Below are 21,466 nucleotides of genomic sequence, written 5' to 3'. Positions count from 1 at the left end.
GGCGAGCCTCCCGCTCCCACAGCGAGTGGACACGCTTAGCCCCGCCGCTAAACGCCCCTGCGGACTATGCGGGTGGATTTTGATTGTCACCGCCAAAACGGTGACATTTCTCCACCTTTTAATGGATTTCCCCCACTTTCTTTTCTCCCAGGGCTTTACCGTGAATGATGCAAGCCCTAAGGGGAGCTCGTGGGAAGCCGTGGGTGAGGGCCCCTCGGGACCAGCCTGCTCCTTTCAGGAGAGCCCCGGGCTCCGTGCGGGGGCAGAAGACCCCCCAGAAACCTCAGGGACATTTTTGTCTCAGGGCGGAGCTCGTTCTTCAAGGGGTTTTGAAACCCTCGTTATCTTTAAAACCAAGCAGATGCCGCCGGCGCCGCCTGTTCGCGGGGAGTTACCTGGTGTCACCATGGCTTTTAGCGGATGGTCACAGCCCTCGGCAGCCCCGGGGCCAAGGCGCCCAGCCCTGGGCCGGCACAAGCCCGCGGGCACTCGCCATCCATTGCTCAGTAGCGCGGGGAGGTGCCCGCAGGCAGGAGCCCGGCTTCTGGAAATGGAACACCGGCTGTGGCAGCCGCAGGGGATCCATCACGGGCACCCTGCGCCTGTAGAAATTCCGCCTTCACCGGTGTAAAGCTTCAGAGATGCTTTCGTGTTGCTGGTATTTCAGAGATGAGCAAAATGAAAATACAGGATTTGTGAAGACAGGGATATGCTCTTTCTGGGGGCGATGAGAAGGACGGGATTTAGCACAGCCTGGATGTCTGGAGGCTTGGGCTGTTCTTTGACAGGATGCAAAGGTGTGTGTTCTCTGTGGAGGATGATGGGTAGGATCAGCAGCAGCACTTTTGTTAGACCAGAGATACCTGCTGCAATGTGTTTACTCCCTGCCTCTCCAGGTTAGTTCCTGTCCCCACATTCATGTGGAATATGTCAATGCCGTTGCCTTCCGGCTTACCTAATCCCCCCTCCGGTGTCTCACGTTACCCCAGTGTACTTCATAGCTCCATTACTGTTTCTTATTTGGGTTTTGCTTACTTATTTAAATAGAATCTCACGCTTCTGGGTATCACATAGGACACTTAATAAAATACTTTATTCTTCTGAAAGCACAGAGCATCTCCTGTGCTGCAGGCTGGCAGTTTTCAGATGGAAGAACTACAAGTCACTAGCTACAGTTTTTGATTTAATACAATGGGCAGGTCTCAGCAAGGATGCAAAAAGTATACAATTGGGAATTTTCATTCCAAGTTCTTGCCTATGCAGATCATCCACAAGCCATAAAATATATGGATATTAACCTTACGCTGCATCAGATGATGCATTTTGAGTGGATTGGGATTCTGCTGCTATTGTGAAAAGAATATCACCTTTATTCAAGAAAGAATACAAACTTTTGTTGGTGCAGGAAGAGAGAGCAAGATCATCAAGAGAAGAGAAGACACATTCCAGGCTGCTGAACAACTGCATGCAAAGCTGACATACCAATTTAGGTGACCAACAGATGAGTTTCTTTTGATGGTTCAGCAAAACAGAGGCAGAGTGGAAGTATAACAGTTTGTATCAACTTACCACCCAGGTATTTTGAGATCTTTCAGAAAAACACATTTCTTGGACTGTCTTTTACTCTACAGCTGTCTGTGCCAGTAGGCTGTGACCACAACTTTTTTGACATAAAAAGCTCCTTATGCTGGTACTACACTCTGAGCATCTGTACTGAACTCTAACAAATATTTTGGGGGAAAACCCCAAGAAAAGCATTTTCAGCAAAACTACTGGCACAGGAACAAAAAAAAAAATTAAACTGTTATATATTAATTTAGCTAATTCTACTAAATGCAACTTAAGGCTGAAGTTGTAATGAAATTTTCCCATAGATTGATTCCCAGGCAGCCTGCATTCGTTTTAGGAATGGATGGGAATTGCTCGTAAAAGGAGTTACATAAGATGGCTCTTTGCAATACCAGGGATCTGAGTTCAGTGACTCAGGGGATCCTTCTGGATCCGATGTATCTCTGTGAAGACTGTAAGGTTGCTGGCAACAGCCAAACACACAGAGACACTTCATTATTTTATCAGTGGCCTACAGTGAGTGGTTCCATATTTTCTTGCCTGAGCCAGCAGCCTCCTCCTCCCAGTATGAACCCATGCTTCTGTCAACCTTCCTTCCCAGCTCCGTTCCTGTTTCTGCTATCTTCATCTTCTGGGCAAATCCCACGGAAGAAACAGAGAAGGATCTTGTTTCTGTACTGTCTTCTCTTTCCCACTTCCTCATCTTTATTACCAGAACAGGAAATGTTAACTTTATTTTACATATATTAACACCCCTGAGGAAGCCATACGTATAGGTGAAGGACAGGATATGGAGTAAGCTGACAGATGACTTCTGGAATCAACTCTATGTCTGTGCTTGGGGAACATGATGCTGACAGATGCAGGAACTGGAAGTGGAACATCAAAAGGCTGCCTAGGTAAACAAGTGCACCAATTCCTTCAAAAGCCTTTAATTGACGCAAGCACCACGACAAAGTGGCTAGGGCAGACACATATGCAGGTATCTGGGAGAAAATAGCAGAAGAGCAGAGGCATGCAAATGATGGATTGCACATGCACAGGGGAGGGGGCACCTTCCTTTTAGTTGGAAAGAAAAGTAACATGAATTGTAGCTGGTATGTTGTAACTGTAGACATTTCTGAAGCCAAGTTTTGTTGAAGATGAGCACGGTCAGCCTTAGATGATCTTCTCTTATTAATGTCTGTGAAAGGAATTTTGCTCAGCCCAGGCTCTTTTCTTGTTTATAAAAAGTAGTGCAGTGACAGTGTTGCCAGAAGAGACCAGTGGAAATACTGGTTCACACTGGTCACTGGTCAGTCTGCATGGAGAAAGGGAATTCACTCTCCTGTGTAGTATCAGCATGTGTAGTTGAGAAGAACCACTGCCCCCAGGACTGCTGACCAGAATGCTCAGCCTGGGAGACACTTGCTGACTTGAGTTTGAGAAAAGGGCAAGCAGTCATTGATTTCTGAGCTTACACCAGATTTAGCTGGCTTTTGTTGTGTGTGGCTGGTACTAGTTACCAGAGGATTTGTACTGTGTGTTGGAAGAAGAGCCAGCCCTAAAAGCTATTATAGACAACAGACACAGAAAAGATCCATTCCAGACTGCATCTCAGCTGCCGAACAACTGGATGTGAAGCTGTCATATCCTTTTAGATGATCGACTGATAATGAGCTTCTTTTGATCTGCCTGGAGCACAGAGAATTACCTTCAGTGCCTGCCTCTGACTTGCAGGGGAGGCTTGAATGCAGAGTTCAACTTCCCAATTCACCAGGAGTTCAGGGGAAAACTGTTTCCATTATTAGAACATAATCTTAGCAAGAAATTAGAACTTCGCTGTTAAGCATGCCAATTTCTTTCTTAGTTCTTGAGCTATTTCTTAGTTTATAAAGTTTTATTGTCAAGTAGACAATAACAACAGTGGACCATCTGCAATGGTAAAGCATATGCATAGGTCAAGGAGCTCCCCAAAACTCAGGCTAGTGAAAGACAAAGGCTCTGCTGCAGTTAGCAGCAGGGAATTGCTTTTGATTTGGATCTAACATGCTGTTTTTATACTGACTGGGAGGAGGGGATAAGGACATCCACAACAAAGTTATTGGAAAAAATATGTGGTCACCAGAGCCATCTCAGAGTTACCTGCCTCAGGAAACACACAAATAAACAGGTAACTGCAGTTAGGAGAAACAGCTGGTTTTTTCCACAGCAGTGAGATGCAAAGAGCAATGGGCAGCTCATGAGCTTGGAAGAATTTTTTGGAAGGTGGAACAAAGGCCTAAGTCCATTTGCTGAGTAGACAACAAAAATTTTTGCTGTTCATTTTGAGACGGAAAGGATAAAGCCCATATAGACTGCTTTTTAAAAAAAGCCAACTGCAAAAATTCTCTTTATTAGCTCTGACCTAGGTTTGGAGAGTTTAACTGAGAGTTCTGGTGTTTTGGGGATGTATGTTCATACGCAAGGAAGGCAGAGGGGCTGTATTTGCCTCCCATGTTCATATGGTGAGTTCTTAAATGATCACAGAGAGGCAAAACTGATTCATGCAGTCTTCACTACCTGAAAGCACAGAGTCTGACTGGGGCCACATATCCAGGGCAGAGTAAGATTGACAAAAGTAGATGTTCTTACTCTTGCACCTTTCTACCCCTTCCCAAAGAAAGGAACTTTCCTCCACTGAAACTGGTGGGCCCATGCTGAGATGGAAATATTTCATGAGAAAGATGGACTGAAGTCAGAACTTGGTTTAAACACACTCAAGTTCCTAGCAGCATTTAGGTCCAAAACATGGGTCCATTTCTGGGCTTCTGAGCCTTAGACACAGAAACTGGAATCCAGATCCTCACCGTGCCTTGCACACGTTAAGCCTCCCAGCACTGGTCCAGATAATAGTAAAGAGTCACCATCTGGCTGGATTTTACAGTTTGATGAAGTGCTCAGTTTTAAGGCAAGCACGTGTCTGGCACCTGGGGACTGTGGAGCCCTGATCCCAGTTCTGGCACAGTTTTTCTGTGGCCCTGGGCAAGTCATGTCCTCTTCAGAGGAGGGGATTCATCAAGCGCCCCATGGCCCGGCTGAAATGGCAAAGGGCTGTAAAACAATCCTCAGCTCCAATGGGAGGAGAGGCTGGCTGGAGGCACTCTCAGCAGTGCTAAGCCAGCTCCCTGCCACGGCTCCAGAGGTGCTTGGGCTGAGACACGGCTGAGGAGGGCTCCTGTGGGAGGGCTGCAAGCCAGTGACCTTGTTTCAAGGTTTATGCTCCCACTCACTAGGGCCATCCTCATCCTCAAGAGCCTTGGGACAAAGTACCGTAGTATTTTGAGCCCTTCTAGTTTTGTTTTGCAGCTGTGTGACACCAGTTACTGTCAGGCTTTACAGGTGGTCTGAGCAGGGCTTGCAAATTCATTGTCAGGTGCACAGCACTTTTCATTAGTTTGCCATTTGTTACCACAAACCAGTGAAATATTCTTCAGTCTTTATAGGTTTTTAATTATGATGTACTTCCATTTTGCTATAAACCATAGGTATTTTTCTATTTACCATTAGAAAACGTGAGAAGAGACACAGTAATTTCTCATCATCACGCATCTATATTTTTCATTGGTTTTCCTCCCTGTTTAAACAAGAAATAAGGAGTCCAAAGAACTAAAAAGCTCACTTTGCTGCACATTGAAGCTTCTTTGTAAGGAAAACTCTTAACGAGATAATGGGCATTACAAACAAAACCAATTGTGCATAGTGGGAGCCCTTCCTTTACTTTCATCTTAAAATTATTACATCTCAGTATGCCTTTATTTCATAATATATCCTCTTTGAATGGTTTGAAAATTGGCCAGTCTGCCTTCATTTTCCTTTACAGTTTGTTTTTCTTATTTCTATGTTTGGATACATTTACCTTAAGAAAAAAAAATTAAATACCTGTAAGAGTTACAGAAATGATTTGAAGTGAAGCTGTTTCTCTGAACTCTGAACTAGTGCCCTGTGTTGTTCTCAACTCCAGAACTGGCCAGAAGCCCTGTGCTTTGCTCTCTACCCCATAGCATTCTGCAGCTCAGCCCTGGCTTCATTCTGTTTCTCACAACCAAACAGCAGGGCTAGACAGGTACAGTATTCAGTAGGATACATAGCATTTAACCCTTTATCTGCAAAGCAAGTGATAACTTATACTACGTGGAGCTATGTATCTTTTCCAACAGCAGCACACAGCTCTAGCTCATATCAGAAAATGGATTACATCTGGTATGGGACTGATGCTGAGACTGATGCTCAAGACCTGGGCACTACATACAAGGAACAAAGAAGTTGCAATGGAATGGAAACCCTATGGTACTTTTCTAGCCACATCTGTTAGAGCTAAAGCCTTCAGATTTTGTCAGGTGCTGTTCAGAATATGGTATCTAATTCAGTAGTTAGACAGTGATGGCAGGGTTGATCTGGGCAATACCAGCTCCAGCAGTGCAGCCATGAGCTGACATAGGACCTTCTTTCTGAAGGCATCCACAGTATAAAAAGGGGGGGAGGGGAGGTTGTCTGGGAAGATAATTCAAACGGCTGCAAGGATGAGGCTCACCAGAGGAAAGTAATGTGACAGCTCTGGGGTTCTGTATTTTACCTCATCAGTCCATGCATTATAATTTTTTCCTGACTATAGTAGGATTCCTTCCATGAATTGCCACTTTGACCAACCATATTTCAGGAATCCATAGCCATTTGTTCTGTTTCTGCTGCTGGTTTTGTAATGCTTATTCCATTGCCAAGAGATTACTTGTAGGTGTCAATTATGATGGAACATAGGCTGCCTCCTCGAGAGACATAAAAAGTAAACATCAGTTTCAACCCAGATCTGCACTCAAATAAGCCTCCAGTGTAGGCACAGGCTTAGGTCAGGCAGCAGTGGTGTATAAACACAGCTGATGTAGGTAACGCCAGAGTAGCTGATAGTGGGTGACCCTCAGTTACTGCCCGACAAGTCTAGTTTCTATACTTTACTGGATCTATCATTCTTATGGCTGCTCCTTTCTTCAAAACTCCAGCTATTACAGGATATCCTTCACCCTCAAAAATCCATTCATCCCCATGCTTCCATCAGCTTGAGGTGAATGAGCTGCAAGGTTCCTCCTCAGGGCTGCACAGACCTTTTCTCTCAATGAGGTTACTCATGAGCACATTTTTTGTTCCTTCTCCCTCTCTGCTGTAACTGCTTCAATTTCCACACGTGCAATACACATTACTAAGTCTTTCATGTCCTGCAGCTCTGACCACCCAACCTAGGGAGAGGACTAGGGAGCAAGGACCCTTATCCTCAGCGTGTTTCTGTGGTGCCCCCCAGCAGCCGTAGCCTTAGAGGCTCACTCCCTCTGCTGGTGCTCCCGAGCCGCAGCTGGGCATCTCAGGCACCAAAGCAGAGGTTGTTCATTCACTTGAGGCTTTTGGTTAACCACTTCCTCCAGTGTGGAGGATGTCAGTCTCTCATTCTCTTAAAACTCTTTTGTAAATAACCCTGAGCTGTTTGGATGCTGGAAGAGGTGCTTCAAGTGCTTTTCCAATCCAGCTTGCGCTGTGTTGACATTTGTGTTGTCACCAGTCCAATTGCAAGAAAAATGGGGGGAAAAAAAGAGAAGGAAAGTAGAATGTATTTCTTCAGGCTTGGTTTTTAAGCCCAAACACAAAAGTTTAGGTTTAGGCATTTAGTGGAAGGCTAAAAAGAAATCTGCTCAGGCTAATACTCATCTAAGCTCAGAGCTAAGAGAACAGAAGCAACATTATTGCATGAGCAGTGTCAGGATCAGCAGGATCGTAAGGATCAGCACACAAAGTTCAGCCATATGAGGAGCCAAAGAGCATCTCAGGACTTCTACATTATAGGCAGTGTTCAGTATCCTCACTGACCCAGAGTGCTGCTTTTCACTGAAGGAAGTCTGTGCACGTTGATGTCCTTTGCTTAAAAAGTTAACTGCATGCTTTTCTGAGTTAGGGCTCGTCAGTTTAGAGTACTAAATTATTCTTAGTTCATCCACTGCTTTAGTTCTAGGCCTTAGACTTCATGAAAACAAACCAGCTGTTCCCCTTCTAAATCCTTTCAGGTCATTCAAACCTGTTTCACTGTCAGAGAAGGATTTGTTGTTCTTCATAGGTTTGGTTTTGTTTTGTTCTTAAAATGTTTTGGCTGTGTTAATATTTTTAAAAAGTTCTAGAGTCCTATGACAGCACACTAGGTAATGATCATTACCTAGTGTTTGCAGCCTGTCTTTTCAGGACTTTGAGCCAGTGTGTTATCAGATCTGCTACCATCAGTAGGAATGGAATGGATATCTGTGTGCTGTATCATGCACTTGCTACATATGCAGTTACCTACTCCCCTGAACTTCACGGAAACTGCATACATTTAGTTGACAACATACTACCTGTACAAGCACACCACTGCTGGCACACAAATGCACCTGCATGTTGAAATCTCACTCAAAATGTCTGATCTCAAGCCCTTGAGAAAGTAGTTGCATTTCTCTAACATTGACACTATTTTAGAAAATTTTAACACTTTAATGAACATGCTTTAGGAACAGAAAATGGTTTAGACATTTTAACACCTTACCATCCTTACACAACTGTCAACATATTCAGCCAGTATTATTTAAAACATTTATTACAATGGTTTGGAAAACATTTTTAACCTCTATGAATAAGATGTGTATTTAGCTCTGCTTATAACCTAGCCCAGCAAAGACCTTTTCAAACACAAGCATGGGATTTTTTGAAGTGATCCAAGTGCTTTGCTGGACCATATTCCTCAATTCCCACATGTCCTGTTCATGACTAATCAAGGCTTCAGAACAGCTCCTAGTGCATTTCACTGACTCTTCCATGTCAGCTTAAACACAAGGAGGATATGTAAGAAAGATTTCCTATGGTCTTGCACCTCCATTCAGATTTTAGAGTTTATTCCTGTTCACCAAAAAAACTCCCAGTGAGATATGCTGGATTTTCATATCATTCCTTAAGGTACTTTTTTGGGGTCTTTTTCATCTTGTTCATTCATTGTACTTAGCAAGTTTTAGCCTAGGTATGATGTTCATGGACTGCAGCTCTTGGAATAAGAGTTTACAGGCATAAGGTATGCGCAGAGAAGACACGTGACATGAAGATTTGCAGTAGTGGCACCTAGGGAAACAAACAAAGAGAGTTGGTCAATAACTTCTGCTGAAAAAACTCAATTGACACTAGCCACTGTTGTTTTATCCATCTGCATTTAAACACTCGCCACAGTCCTAGAAACACCAAATGCTTGAGACACATTTTAGTGCTTAAGTCATAGCTTTAAAGTCCTTAAACAATCAATAGGAACTTAATGTTAAACCTTCACTTTTCTAGGAGGGCAATCACACAGTGCTCCGGAGCTAACAGGACTGACTTCTGCTTCTTCAGCACTCACATAAATGTCAACAAATTCAGCACTGCACAGTGACAGAAAGGAGGTGAACAAAGCCAAGTGCTTCTGAAAAAATGGTTAATGGTCCAATTTCCATGCTACATGTATGTCACAAAAAGAAGAGCCAGGAAGAAAGAAGGTTTTTAATATGCAATTGCACCCTATAATGTCTCAAATCATTACACTTTCCAGAAAAGAGGCCCTTCTCATCTTACATCTGTAAACTTTAGTCAGCATAGAAACTCAGTAAAATTGCTTTAACACATATTCTTTGTGCTCTTTGCTCTAATGATCTTAAAATTCAGAGAGAAAGGGATTTTTTGCCAAATAGATGTAACTGTGACTATATAAGGAATAAATAGGCTAGTCAGCCATCTTTACAGTATTTGGACTCAAATTCAGTGGTGGTAGAAAATATTTCTTATAAAAACCCATTTCCAACCTCCCTATTTCTTCATTCTCCTGTATATTAAATTTTCTGGTTTTGGACAGTTGAGAAAGCCACTCCTTTGGGAACACAGAGTGACTCAGCACTTCCTAATGGTCTAAGAAAGATCCTTTTTTTTTGTTCCTGTGTTTCAAATTTGTATTTCTGCCATAAAGTCATAATAGTCTGAAGATCCAATTAAGGAGGAATTAGCAAAAGTCCTGCAGGCTTCCATGGTACACAATAAGGCTCACAGTCAATGCAGGTTTATAACTACTCCCCTAGTCCCTATTTGTAGGGATAGGTACATTTTATGGTGGGAGGAAGTGACCTCAATGGGAGCCGTTCTCCAGCAATGGCAAAGCAAGCAATTGCTTTCTATAGGAGGGACAGAATTCCTTGCAGGCCCTGGAAGCCTTATGAGACACAACTTCTCTGCTATGAGCACATGTCTGGCATCTGATTACACCTCCTAGGGACTGTGGAGCAGAGACTACTCACTGCACCTAGGCTCAAAGCTACACCATTCTGGGCCTGCTTTGTAGTCGATAGGGACCACCCAGAAAGGGGCAATAAGCACAAAACTCTGTCAGAGATCACAGAAACAAGTACATTAAAGACCATTTAGTATTAGAATTGACACTAAACTGGTCAGAAAAAGGCAACTGTACCATTCAAGGCTGGATCTGGACCAGAAATAAAATTTTTCTTCATGTATAGTTTAAAATGCAAATACCTGAGAGATCAGAATAACTTATCATCAAAAAAGGACCAAACTTTGCTCATTGCATTCAGTGCAGTTCTGCTCCTAAGCACCTGTCCAACAGCTAAGTCGGAAAATCTGCATAAACCCATGTAAATCATAGTAAGTTTCAACCACATTTTTTACAGGGACAAATTCTATCACTGCCACAAGAGTTGCCCTCCCCTGTGAAAATACCAGTTCAGGCCCCAACACTGATCTGCTGCTACTATCTTGCAGAAAAACATACCCAGGGGCTAGTCCTTATCTAAGAGGAAGGGCTCATCTTCCATAAGACAAGTGCCCCTAATGCCAGCCACAATGTTTCTAAAAGGTTTCTTGCAGTAATGTCTTCTTAATGCCTGAGTCACTGAAAAGGCCCACTTGGAAGTTTCTCTTAATGATTTCATCTCTACTGTGATGCTCATTATAGGGCCACTTACCTCAGATACTGGCAGACACAGTATAAAAATTCAGCAGAAGCTCTCTTATTGATTACTCTCACACATCAGATAGCTTTTCACAGAATCAGATTGCAAGAATGTCTGGCTCTGTCTGAGACAGTAGCTTCTTTCACAATTATTTAAGGAGTTAGTTAACTTTGCTACGAACTTCAAAAAATTAATTGTATTAGCAACACCTTAAAAATAAAATGTAGTATTACTTCTGAAGTTCAAATTCCCAATTTTCTTCAAGGTACTTTCTGTGGACTCTGAAAATCTTCAAGGACGGCTCTCAAAGTCAAGGTCTTATTGAAAAAATAATTGAGCTACATCTGCCTGTGAGATTTTTTAAGGGCAGTGCTTTACACAGTTAGAAGTGGTTGCTTCTTTGACTTATGGCGTGTCCTTCCTTTCACATTACTTCCTACAATTGTTATTTGCATTTGCAGTAGTTTTGAGACCTGGGTCAGAAAAAAGCCTCCCCTCTTACGTACACTGAACACACCCTCAAGAAAAATAGGACTTTCAAAAAGTGTTATGGCACAAGAGCCAGCACGACCATGTCTAGCTGAAAATCACTGATTTCAGGATGCCCAGAGAAGGTCTCATCTCTCCTCTGGATCACACGTGTTTACCCACCTCTCTGAACATCTGCTTCCCCAGGAGCAGAGCTGCTGCTGCTGTGAGCAGACAAAGGCGGTGCTTGGTTTCTGGCCAGAAGCCACATGCTTCAGAAGAAAGGTCTGACCAAGGGCAGAAACAGTAGCTGTCACCTTTACACATCTACAAACTGAGAATACACCTTACTTTCCTACTTCATTACATCACAGAAAAATCACACTTGAGACACTGAAGTGAATGAAGTCCAATTTCCTGCCCCTCCCATTAAATTCATGCTGATATCCAAGACGTCTTAAGTTTCCAACTGTGTTTTTTTGAGGTTTAGAAATTAATCTTTTTCCTCCTCCTTTTAATTCTCTATCTTTTCCCAACATAAATATTAGAGTACCTTTTAACTTGAATGTGCACCATTTATTTTTTCTTCCCTTAGTCATGGTATTTCAGGTCACCTGTTTTTGCAAAGCTTGCAAGAACATTGTATCTCAAACTCCTGTTGGTCTCAGAAGTCTGTTTTTTGCTTGCCTAAAACAAAACCAGGTCAAAGCAAAACATCTTCCTCAGAGACCTCTAAGACTATAAAGAGAAGTTTGTTCATCTTCCAATAAGAGTGGGTATCTTCAGCATGCTACAGGACAACTTTAAATCTAACATCTCAAAATTGCTGGAGAGAAGAGACAGTTAAGTAAAATCCAGTTACACGTGGTGAATTACACACAGCTTTTTCATTTAGTTTTATGCTTCCCCTACATTAAAAACCAGTTTGTTTTCAGGAGACCAGCTCAGTACTGTGTTAGGTCTCAGAGTAAACCAGCAAGACCATTAGCTGGTCTAGAGAGAAGTTTCCTAGAGACAAGGCATTCAGGCAGAAGCCAACTGGATTTCCAAACAGGCTTTCCACAAGGCAGCTGCTCGTCTCTCAAGCTCCAACATGGGATCAGTGCACTTGCTTTGCAGTGCACTTTGCTTTGCATCCTCCTGATGCTTTGAGGAGGAACTCTCTGTTTCACAAGATTACAAAGCAAAAGGCATTTGGGAGGGGAACAGCCAAAGAAAACCAAATGCATGGGATTACGAACACTGTAGCTAGAGAACAAGAAAGCAGTAGGTATTGCTTTCTTCTCCTATTCTTCTGTGCCCACTCTCACTCTTCAGCCTTGTGAGGTTCAACATGGCACTGTAGCAAGAAGATGTGTGAGTAGCCTAGCCAGTATCCTCATTTCTGCTGGCAGAACCGTCAAGTACACTGACACTGCTGTTCTCATTTCAAAATACAGATGATATATGGGATTGGGTGCTTAGTAGTCTCTTGCAAGGGTGGGACAGAAGGTCAGCACTGGAATGGAAGGTCAGCAGAATGACTGAAGGGAACAGCTTGGCTGTGAAAGAGAACACCTGTGCCCCCACAACAGGAGAGAACCCTGGCCCATTGACCACACACTCAATTCAGTCCTAATTTCAATCAGACAACAATAAAGAACAATCCCCTGTCACCATTTTCCCAAATGCCAAATTTGAACTTTTTGATTAAAGCGCATGAGATTGTTAATTGGTGCCTGTGAGCTCTTGAAAACCGAGAAGCACTGCAACCAAGGGCAAGGTTCTGTTACACACAGACACTTGACAACTTACCATCCAGAGTACCCTAGCAAGCCACACTGGCCACAAACATCCACTTCGAAGGCATCACTTGAAATCATCAGTCTCTCCAACAAAAGCATGCTGGCTCCATAACCTATCAAACAATCCCGTTCCATCTCTCCAAGACGTAAACCACCGTCACGGGATCGACCTTCAGTGGGTTGCCTTTGAAATAAATATTTGAGAAATGTAGTAAGTACTCCAAAACATACATTCTATGACTCTAGGCTGTCTTCAAACTGTAGGAACAACACAGGGTTGATGGACATTACAAACCAGAGCTGCTGATCTCACAAATGTGTTGCTCCTGTATCTGCAATATGACGCAGTTCTGTAAGTGGCAACTGCAGCACCAGGCCACAGCTCTTTACGTCTCAGAATGCAGATGAATAAGTGAAAACAAAAAGATGTCTAAGAGTATCCAAGACAACCTGGACACAGATTTGGCATTTTTCTTGATGAAACATTATCGTTTGTAGCTAGCAAAATGAAACGATATTCAGCACTTAATGAATCAATCATCAACCTAATGATTCAGCTGAACTACAGCTAAGACTAATTTCTAAAATAAGGATGGTTCTGATCTGTGAGAGAACACCCAAATAAGTCAGCAAATGAGTAGTATATATATATTGCTAACTCATTATTGAAATGCTATTTTTTTAAGTAACATTTATCCAGTTTACTTTTTTCATGTATGATGGTTAATAGACTGATTTTTGTGTTCTATAGGTTGCTCTACACAAGTCAAACTCTTATTTATTGTCTGAGGAGACTTCCTGTCCTTATGGTGCTAGAGGAAAATTTTAATAAAGCAATCAAGTATACATTAAAGATTTTGAAGTAAAAAAATAAGGTACCGTATATAATCTAACATTAAGATTGCATAAGACAATCTTTTTGTTGGACACAATCAAAACTTTTAACCTCTTGTTTGTCATTCTGCAAGTTCATAGTATCAGTTCTACTCTCACATACCCGTATAATGATGCAGTACTTAGGTTGCAAATATCAGAGCAAACTATGAAACAAAAACAATCCTGAATTCCTACAGCACTAATATACTGCATGCATTTTAATGAATATTTCCATCTTGGTATATTCCCTGAAACATGACGGCAAGGAGAAGGAATTTAAAAGAAGTTACTGAGCTCCCTGAAACCTCATGTTTATGTGCTATTTCTGACACTTGTAGCAGTGTAATCCACCTAAAATATTCAATGACAGATCTGGCCCATTACTTTTGGAGTATATTTTGTTTCTATTATTTCTAACAACTGAATTTTTTAAGCTTACTAAAGATTTCGCCAACTTGCTGCAAATCACAGGAAAGGAGTTATAAAAGCCTTCAACATCTAATAATCGTTTGTAACATGTAAAAACTAAGCCTAATTACCAGACCAAAACACCTTCTAAAGATGCAAATTTTATTTGTTTTTAGGGGCAAGTAGTTTCTCTTACTCTGACCACACTGGAACCTTAAAACGAATCTGCTTGTAATTCAAATTGTCCTTTTCATTCATAAAACCTTCTGTTTTTCCCACTGTTGGGAGAATGGATAGAAGTTGTTTACATCCTGATTAAACTCCCCAGGGCCCCCTCCCCAGATGATGGCACCATCACTGTTCAGATGCTGTTTTAAAGGCTAACCCTGTGGTGAATGCAGTTTCTCTTGTGAAGTGCCAAGAGGCAGATTTTAAAAGCAGTTTGGACCTCCAAGGAATCAGGTATTTGCTATGGTGCTAGAAGTGCCCGAGCTGTTTTTATGAACTGATTTCTATAATATTATTTAATACACAAGTCTGCTTTCAGAGGTTTCACCTGGTGCTGTTGTTCAGGATAAAATAGTTTTACAAATGTGAGCCCAAATAAATTCTCACCCCAATTATGGCAAGATAAAACCTCTGGAAGCAGTATGGGGCCTCAACGCCATGCCTAGATATGCCATAGGTCTTCCAACAGATCCAGGGTGAACATTTTTAAGGCAGATGAAATTCCATTAAAAAAATTACAAAAAGCTCCCCAAATAAAAAAAAATCCAACTTGAACCTTTAGCTGTCAAGTTTCACTCCCACTGTCTCTGACCTCATTGAAAGAAATAAAAACAAAATTCCACCTACGTAAAAAGTAGTCTTCTCTGAAGTACCAAAAATTTCAATATTGAGATTGAATATTGAACTTTGAAATGAGTCTATCTTCTGCTTCCTAAGATTATCAGATTATTCTTCCAGCTCACACAAGTTTTAAAATTCTTCATATAAAAAGTTGTTTAAAATGTTAAAACAGTACTTATAAAGCATCTGTGCTTCCCCTTTCCCACTATACACATGTACACTGCAGCTGTTGCCCTGGGCGACTACCTTCTTTCTTTATTCTAAATATAACATCAGAAAACAAAGCAGACTCTTTAAAATAAGATTAGGAATATCATGAAGAAGAGATATTTTTAATATTAAGGAAATATGTAAGTTCCCAAAATCCTCAAATGCTAAATAAAATGCAGTGATGCTTTAAATAAGTGAACTTCATTCAATACAACTGTTGCTTTTAGAACAAAAAAGCATAAAACAATTAACTTCAGTGTTTTTAAGCACATTAAGAATTTATTGACATTAATTCTGCATTTTCTGCAAGAACAGTGGGTTCAGCTGAATGGTCTTATACTTTGTTTCACTGGCCAGTGGGGGAAATAAGTCTGCCTCCATGGTCTCAGCAGATCTCCTTTGTGCCTGCTAGGGAGAACAAGTGACTAGTTTGAATGGAGTTGTTTGCTGAAACACTGATCTCCAAGAAGTGGAACATTACCTAAAAACCCTGCTTGAAGGAGGAGGGCATCCCATGCTCGCAGAGCCCCAGAGCACAGAGGGGAGCCCTGAGCATTATTTGTCCCACTGCTCTCCTGCAGCACAACAGGACCTGGCACATCTGACAGGTCCAAAGACACAGAGGTGGCAGCTCTGACAATGTCCATCAAAACAACTCTGCAAGCAGAAAGCTTACGTTGCTCTCTTGTAAGAAAAATTAAAAGCAGGTTTTCTATTAAAAAGATTCAGCAGGACTGGGTTTCTGAGCAACACCACATATAGAACTGTCTCATACATTGTCAACTACCCATGGCATTGAAATTAAGGATTGCATTTCACTTCCAGTACCAGTCCAGAGGGCAACATCCTGGTGGGTTTGACCATGGCTGACAAAGAGTGCTGCTTAGCAATTTTGCAAAGTCTTGTTTTAATCAGAACAATAGCTAGAATCAGTGATGATCAAGAAGCTCAAGTATTCTGCCTTATTCCAGATGGAAATACAGCTATGCTCTGTCACTCAGGGTACATTTGATATATAATAAAATGCATTTCAAGATAATGACAGCCAAATTCCACATTGGAAGCTGTTACAGGATTACTTTTAAAATAAAAAAAGAATGTTAGAAGCAATCTACTCTCCAGGAAGTGCAATGATGATAAAACAACAGCGAATATGAAAGCTGGCAATGCCGACTCTCTCAGCAGAGGCAATGGCAGTAACAAATGTTTAATTATTTCAGGAGAAAAAAGAAAATTGCTGAAAGACTAGTCAAGAGGCAGCATAAATTGAACATCCACTAGTTTTCCTGAAAGTCAAATAAGGAGCCCTAGTTAAACAGCATGATGCTACTGACTGAACAACGAATTTGCAGAAAGGAAATGATGGGGGAAATCACACAAACTTCATCTTTACATATAAACATTACACTGACTTGGTACTAAGGTTTCATTTAATTCAGCGTCTCTGAACAGCTGAGAAGTTGGGGAGGCAATACAAAGGCAGATCAAGGGATTTGGGTAAGCCAGGAGTTCCAGTAAATTCTCTGTACTGTTAGCTAAGATAGAGTTTTCACTTTCATGTGAAGGACCAATATAATGCTTAACACACTGAAGAACAGAAAATAGGACAGACAGCCTATTATTTGGGAATATCATTTATGTTCATACAGGCAAGCAGCTGTGGTTGTGCTACACCTCCTTTTCTCAATGTGGTTGATGAAAAAGTTCAGACAAGAGTTACAAAATCTTTTCACGATTTCTTTCCCAGTTCAACTACTGGCATTTATTTCCATGGAAAGCACAAGTTTGTTCTATAGACAGTGTGAGGTTGGAAAGCAAAAAGGCATAGAAAATAAGCAATGAAAAGCCAAAGAGGAAGACACCTCTGTATCCAGTACAGCAGAGACCTGCCCCTCCTTTCTCTAACAGCACATCAATAGGTAGAAGCCACACTTTACTAAGAGCTGTTGTGCAGCCAGGCAAAGCAAGAGTGGTGGATCTTCACATGATTAGAGGCATAAAAATAAATGAAGAATTAAAGAATACAAATCATATTTGTTACAGGGAAGAGTAAGGGATAGACATTCCTGTGCTTACATCTTACAAAGAGTACAAAGATTGCTACAGTCAGAATAAGTACAAGTTGTGACTAGTCAAAAAAAAAGGTGCCACCATGCAGGAGGTGAGGTATAAGGGTCTACATAATAGCCCAGAGAGACTGGCAAAAGACATTTGGAATAATCTTCTAAGATTAGCTGGAATTTAATTTTCTGGCAAGTTTCAGTAAATAATCCTATTGTGATGGAGAGAGGTGAACTAAATGATACCTTAGAAGCATCCCCAAAGCAAAGCCTGTGCCACTAAACTCTTTTTCGTGAGCAAAGAATATCAGAAACTTCGAACATGAGGGCAAGGAGACAGAGACCTTGGCTAAAAGGAGAAAAAGTAAGTAGCACCAGTAAAACCAGGAGGCTTCAATTTCCCCAAAGGGTTTCCCAAAGTATGTTGAAATATTAGACCATACTTTAAAATGTCTTCCTTCTACTCATAACTGATTTTGTTAAAGAAAATTACCTACAATATGAGCTAAAATACCTAACAAACCTCTTAAAATACCTATGATATGAGCAATTTGACAGGAAGGGCCCACAGTGTGTACGGTCAATCAGAGATGATGTTTTTACCAGCTGCTAGCAGTAGTTTGAGAAGCAAACTCAAGTTTTGAACCACATAGAGCACACCTGAACCTTCAGAACAACCTCTCGCCACAGTCTACTGTCAAGAGTTTTTAGTCTGCAACAATGTAATAACAGTTCAGAGCATTTCATGCCAAGTACGACAAGGTAAAAAGGCTCAGTTTTATAGCAATCAGTCAGCTGGGCATACTTCTGTATGCACACAAGAATTTTGTATTCAGCTTGTAATAATACCTGGTGAGCACTGCTCTGGGTCCTCGAGCTCTTGCATGCATTTTATCCAACACCATGTGCTTCAGTTTCTGGTAATACACGGGACCAAAATAGATATATGCTTCCAAAGGCTCCCTGAAAGAATAAAAAGCAAAGCGAAACCGAAAACCACAGTTAGCACACATCTACCTTAAGAGAGGCAAGGGTGTCATGTACAGGAGAAATGTGAAACAATTTGAAAATAATGAATCCTAGAAAAATGTGTTTGGGCTTTCTGGGTCACCAGTCTGAAACCTCTTTCAGGGAAATCTTCTGTACACAGAGGCAGTACACTGCCAACACCACATGCTGCTGTCTCCACTGCAGCAAGGAACAAGCTCCTGAACTCTTATATTGTGCAGACATGCTGCTACAGTTGCAGGTACCTCTGTCACCTGTAACATGGGAAGTCCCTCCTCTGTATCTGTACAGGAGTGTTTCAACTTCCATGGCCAGGAAGGACGGTAAATGTCTCAGACTCTGAAGAGTGACTTAGGGTATTTCTGTTTACATTCCTTCATAAAGGTAAGCATATATGTAAACAAATTCATCCAGCATAAATGCTCAAAACATCCTTTTTGTAGGAGCATTTTAAGAATTTGCATTTGCAAGAATCGCTTAGCACTGGCACACTGTGAGCCTGACAGTGTCCTCATCCACTAATTCTCCTTGCACAACACCCTGAGGCACAACCCAAGGCCCAGATGGGTGAAAGCCCTCCTTAAGTGGCTGTGCATCAGCACAGCTGCCCTGGCAGCACTGCCCAGCAGCTGCATCCAAGGGACAAAGACTGCTGCCCTGGCTGGCCCTGGGGGCTCAGATGAGCTGGGTAAAGGGCTCTTGAGAACTGTATTTAGGCACTTTCATCAGCTTGAGAACATCTGCGAGCAGTACAGAGGGTGTTACTCCATTCTGTGAGCTGGAGTATGGGTCAAGATTTCTGTGTTTAAAACACCCCTAACTGTAAGAAGAGTGTAAGCACCTAAGGATCAGAAAGCAACCAGTGAAAAGCACTCAGTCGTTTCCCAGCTACTGCCTTCCCCCAGCTACCACCTACAGCACTAAGAATGACCGGAGTTAACACTGACAGACTCAACATGGCCACAATTTGTTTGAGGGAAAAGAAAAAAAAAAGGTAAAATGCAAGGTAAAAACAAGCAAGAGACAACAGTATTACACCCTTTCAGAGTCATTACTGACATTATGCGGTGTTATTCCAAAAGCTGGCTATTGAAGAAAATAACGAAACTTCATTAGACATTTGAAATCCGCAAACTTTCACATTCTTATGAAATCTGCCTTCAAATTTCATAACAAACAGATTAAGCCTCTGTAATTTGCTTGGAAAAAAGTATCAGTATCCTTAAAGTCTCTAAATAGGGCCCTTCAAAGTTGAAGTTTGGGGACAGGGGATTTTTACAGCTAGATGATTTTATTCTCCCTAGGAAACATGACTAGTCAGATTTTTTTAAAAGCTACCATGATATACAAACAGGAAGTGTTTCAAGCACCAGGATACTTGATATACAATTTATGGAATATGGAGTGAATAAGGAAAATAAAATTGTATCTCTGAAACAAAAAGAGAAGCAACATATGGAATAAGTTGGTAGGAAAGGCAATTAAAATAAAAAGTATATTAAAAAAACTTGCAAGAGAGACCTAAACTTGCTTCTTGAGAAGAAGGGGACTGGAAGGATAATAAAAATAGCAGGAAGGTAGGATTAAGATACATTTTGGAAGGGCAGGCATGTGAAGCCATATGGCCTTTTCCTGTTCCTAAACTATCTTATGTTCTTTGAACTCTGTGTCTCAGAAGCCAGTCTGATCAACACAGCAGGAAGTTTGCAGATTAGAGTATTATGCCAGACCGAAACATTGTGTAATTGAAAGAAAAAAAAAAAGGAAAAATGAAAAAAGAGCACACACAAAATATTCCCAAGAACAGATGCTTGCCTCCAAATCCATATTTACAGTACTATTAAAGTCAACATGAAAATGCTTATCTGATTCCAAGCATATGCAAGACTTTCTGTTGACAGAAATCTGAAATTTTTTTTCTATCTCTCAACAAGAAAGCCTTGTTTTTAGCTTTTTTTTTGCCAGGCAGTAAAACTTGAGAAATTTTCCTATGTACCACAAGGGCCATTCCCATTACAGCCACATATCCACATATACACCAGCAATTTTTAAAATGTGGAACCACAAAATGTTTCTAAGAAAAAAACCCCAAAATGCACACTACTCTTCAGCCTCTTTTCTCAATCTCACAGAGCAGTTTTCAAACAAGAGAAAGTTCTTGAGCTCTGAGACATAAGAAGATTTTTCAGATGTGCCTCAACAGGATTTCCTCACTCTCCTGAAACACCTAAATCTAAAGACCAGATTCTTACCCAGTGATCCCAGATGTTACATAGTCCTTCCCTAGGTAGTTATAACCATGGCGAATAAGATCTTCACACACATCCTTAACTTTACTGCCGCCAAAAGCTGTTCCATAGTGAAATCTGCCATCGAGCACCCCAGCCTTTCCAGCAAGGAGTTCAATCAACTTTCCTACCTGTCAAAGAAAAGCAGAGTTAGCAGCCTGGTCATTGGGACAAGCAAATTGCTGGATTACTCACAGCACAAGTTAGTCAGAGAAAGTGTCCCAGATGGCAGCCTGGGCTATTGCTTGCAACAGGAGGAGTGGAAGCAGCCGAAGAGCCAGGAGTACTCCTGTGTGAAGGGGAAAACTGGACTCATCACAGGGTCTGGGAACACCCTTAAGGTACCAAGTCAGGCAGTTCCACTTCTTCCAGTTATCTGAAAAATGGGCAGGATCCGTGTGGCCTTGTGCTGTAAGAAACAGCCATGGAGACTTGATTTGCTGCAGTGCAGCAGGGGGAATAGAGGGGAAGATGCTAACAAAGGAAGAAAGATCAGAGGCTGTATGAAGGAAGCACTGAGGTCCCACAGAAAGGCCAGGCAGTGAGGTGTTTAGCAGGCAGTGACTCTGCAGCACAGGTGCAAGACTCGCCTCAGTTCCAGGCAGGTGTGTATAACTTAAGAAGTTTTACAGGTCTGGATCTATAATTGAAGCTCCTCTCCAACCTTCACCTCACAGTCTGTCCCAGTCAGATTAGTAGGCACAGGCAATAGGGAAGGAAGCACAAGAAATTTTCAAACACAAAAGGCACAAGTGAAGTATTCAGTAGCATCCCTCTTAGCTCGACAGAGAACAAAATGGGAATGATGCACAAAGAGTCCGCAACCCTGCTACTTTTACAGTAGGATGTTTCAGAACAGTGAAACAGAGGGCTGACTACTCAGAGCAGAGCAAGTGTTGGCATGATGACTAGAGAATATTCTCAGTGAAATCACACTT

General features: G+C 41.7%; 1 protein-coding gene across 1 annotated transcript in view; it reads right to left on the bottom strand.

Annotated features, from left to right (window-relative positions):
• Positions 1 to 8,070: 8,070 nt before the first annotated feature.
• The window catches only part of POLR3B (RNA polymerase III subunit B), a 72,357-nt gene continuing 58,961 nt past the window's right edge, over positions 8,071 to 21,466 (bottom strand). The window contains exons 25-28 of the mRNA XM_005421792.2: positions 20,493 to 20,659; positions 18,082 to 18,195; positions 12,840 to 13,013; positions 8,071 to 8,709 (exon numbers count right to left, since the gene is read on the bottom strand). Coding sequence (XP_005421849.1) covers positions 8,580 to 8,709; positions 12,840 to 13,013; positions 18,082 to 18,195; positions 20,493 to 20,659 — 585 coding nt within the window. The 3' untranslated portion in view covers positions 8,071 to 8,579. The remainder of the gene's footprint in view (positions 8,710 to 12,839; positions 13,014 to 18,081; positions 18,196 to 20,492; positions 20,660 to 21,466) is intronic.

Source organism: Geospiza fortis, unplaced genomic scaffold, assembly GCF_000277835.1.
Source record: "Geospiza fortis unplaced genomic scaffold, GeoFor_1.0 scaffold173, whole genome shotgun sequence".
NCBI lineage: Eukaryota > Metazoa > Chordata > Aves > Passeriformes > Thraupidae > Geospiza > Geospiza fortis.
The sequence above is the reverse complement of the archived record's forward strand: the minus strand, read 5'-3'. Positions and strand labels throughout refer to the sequence as shown.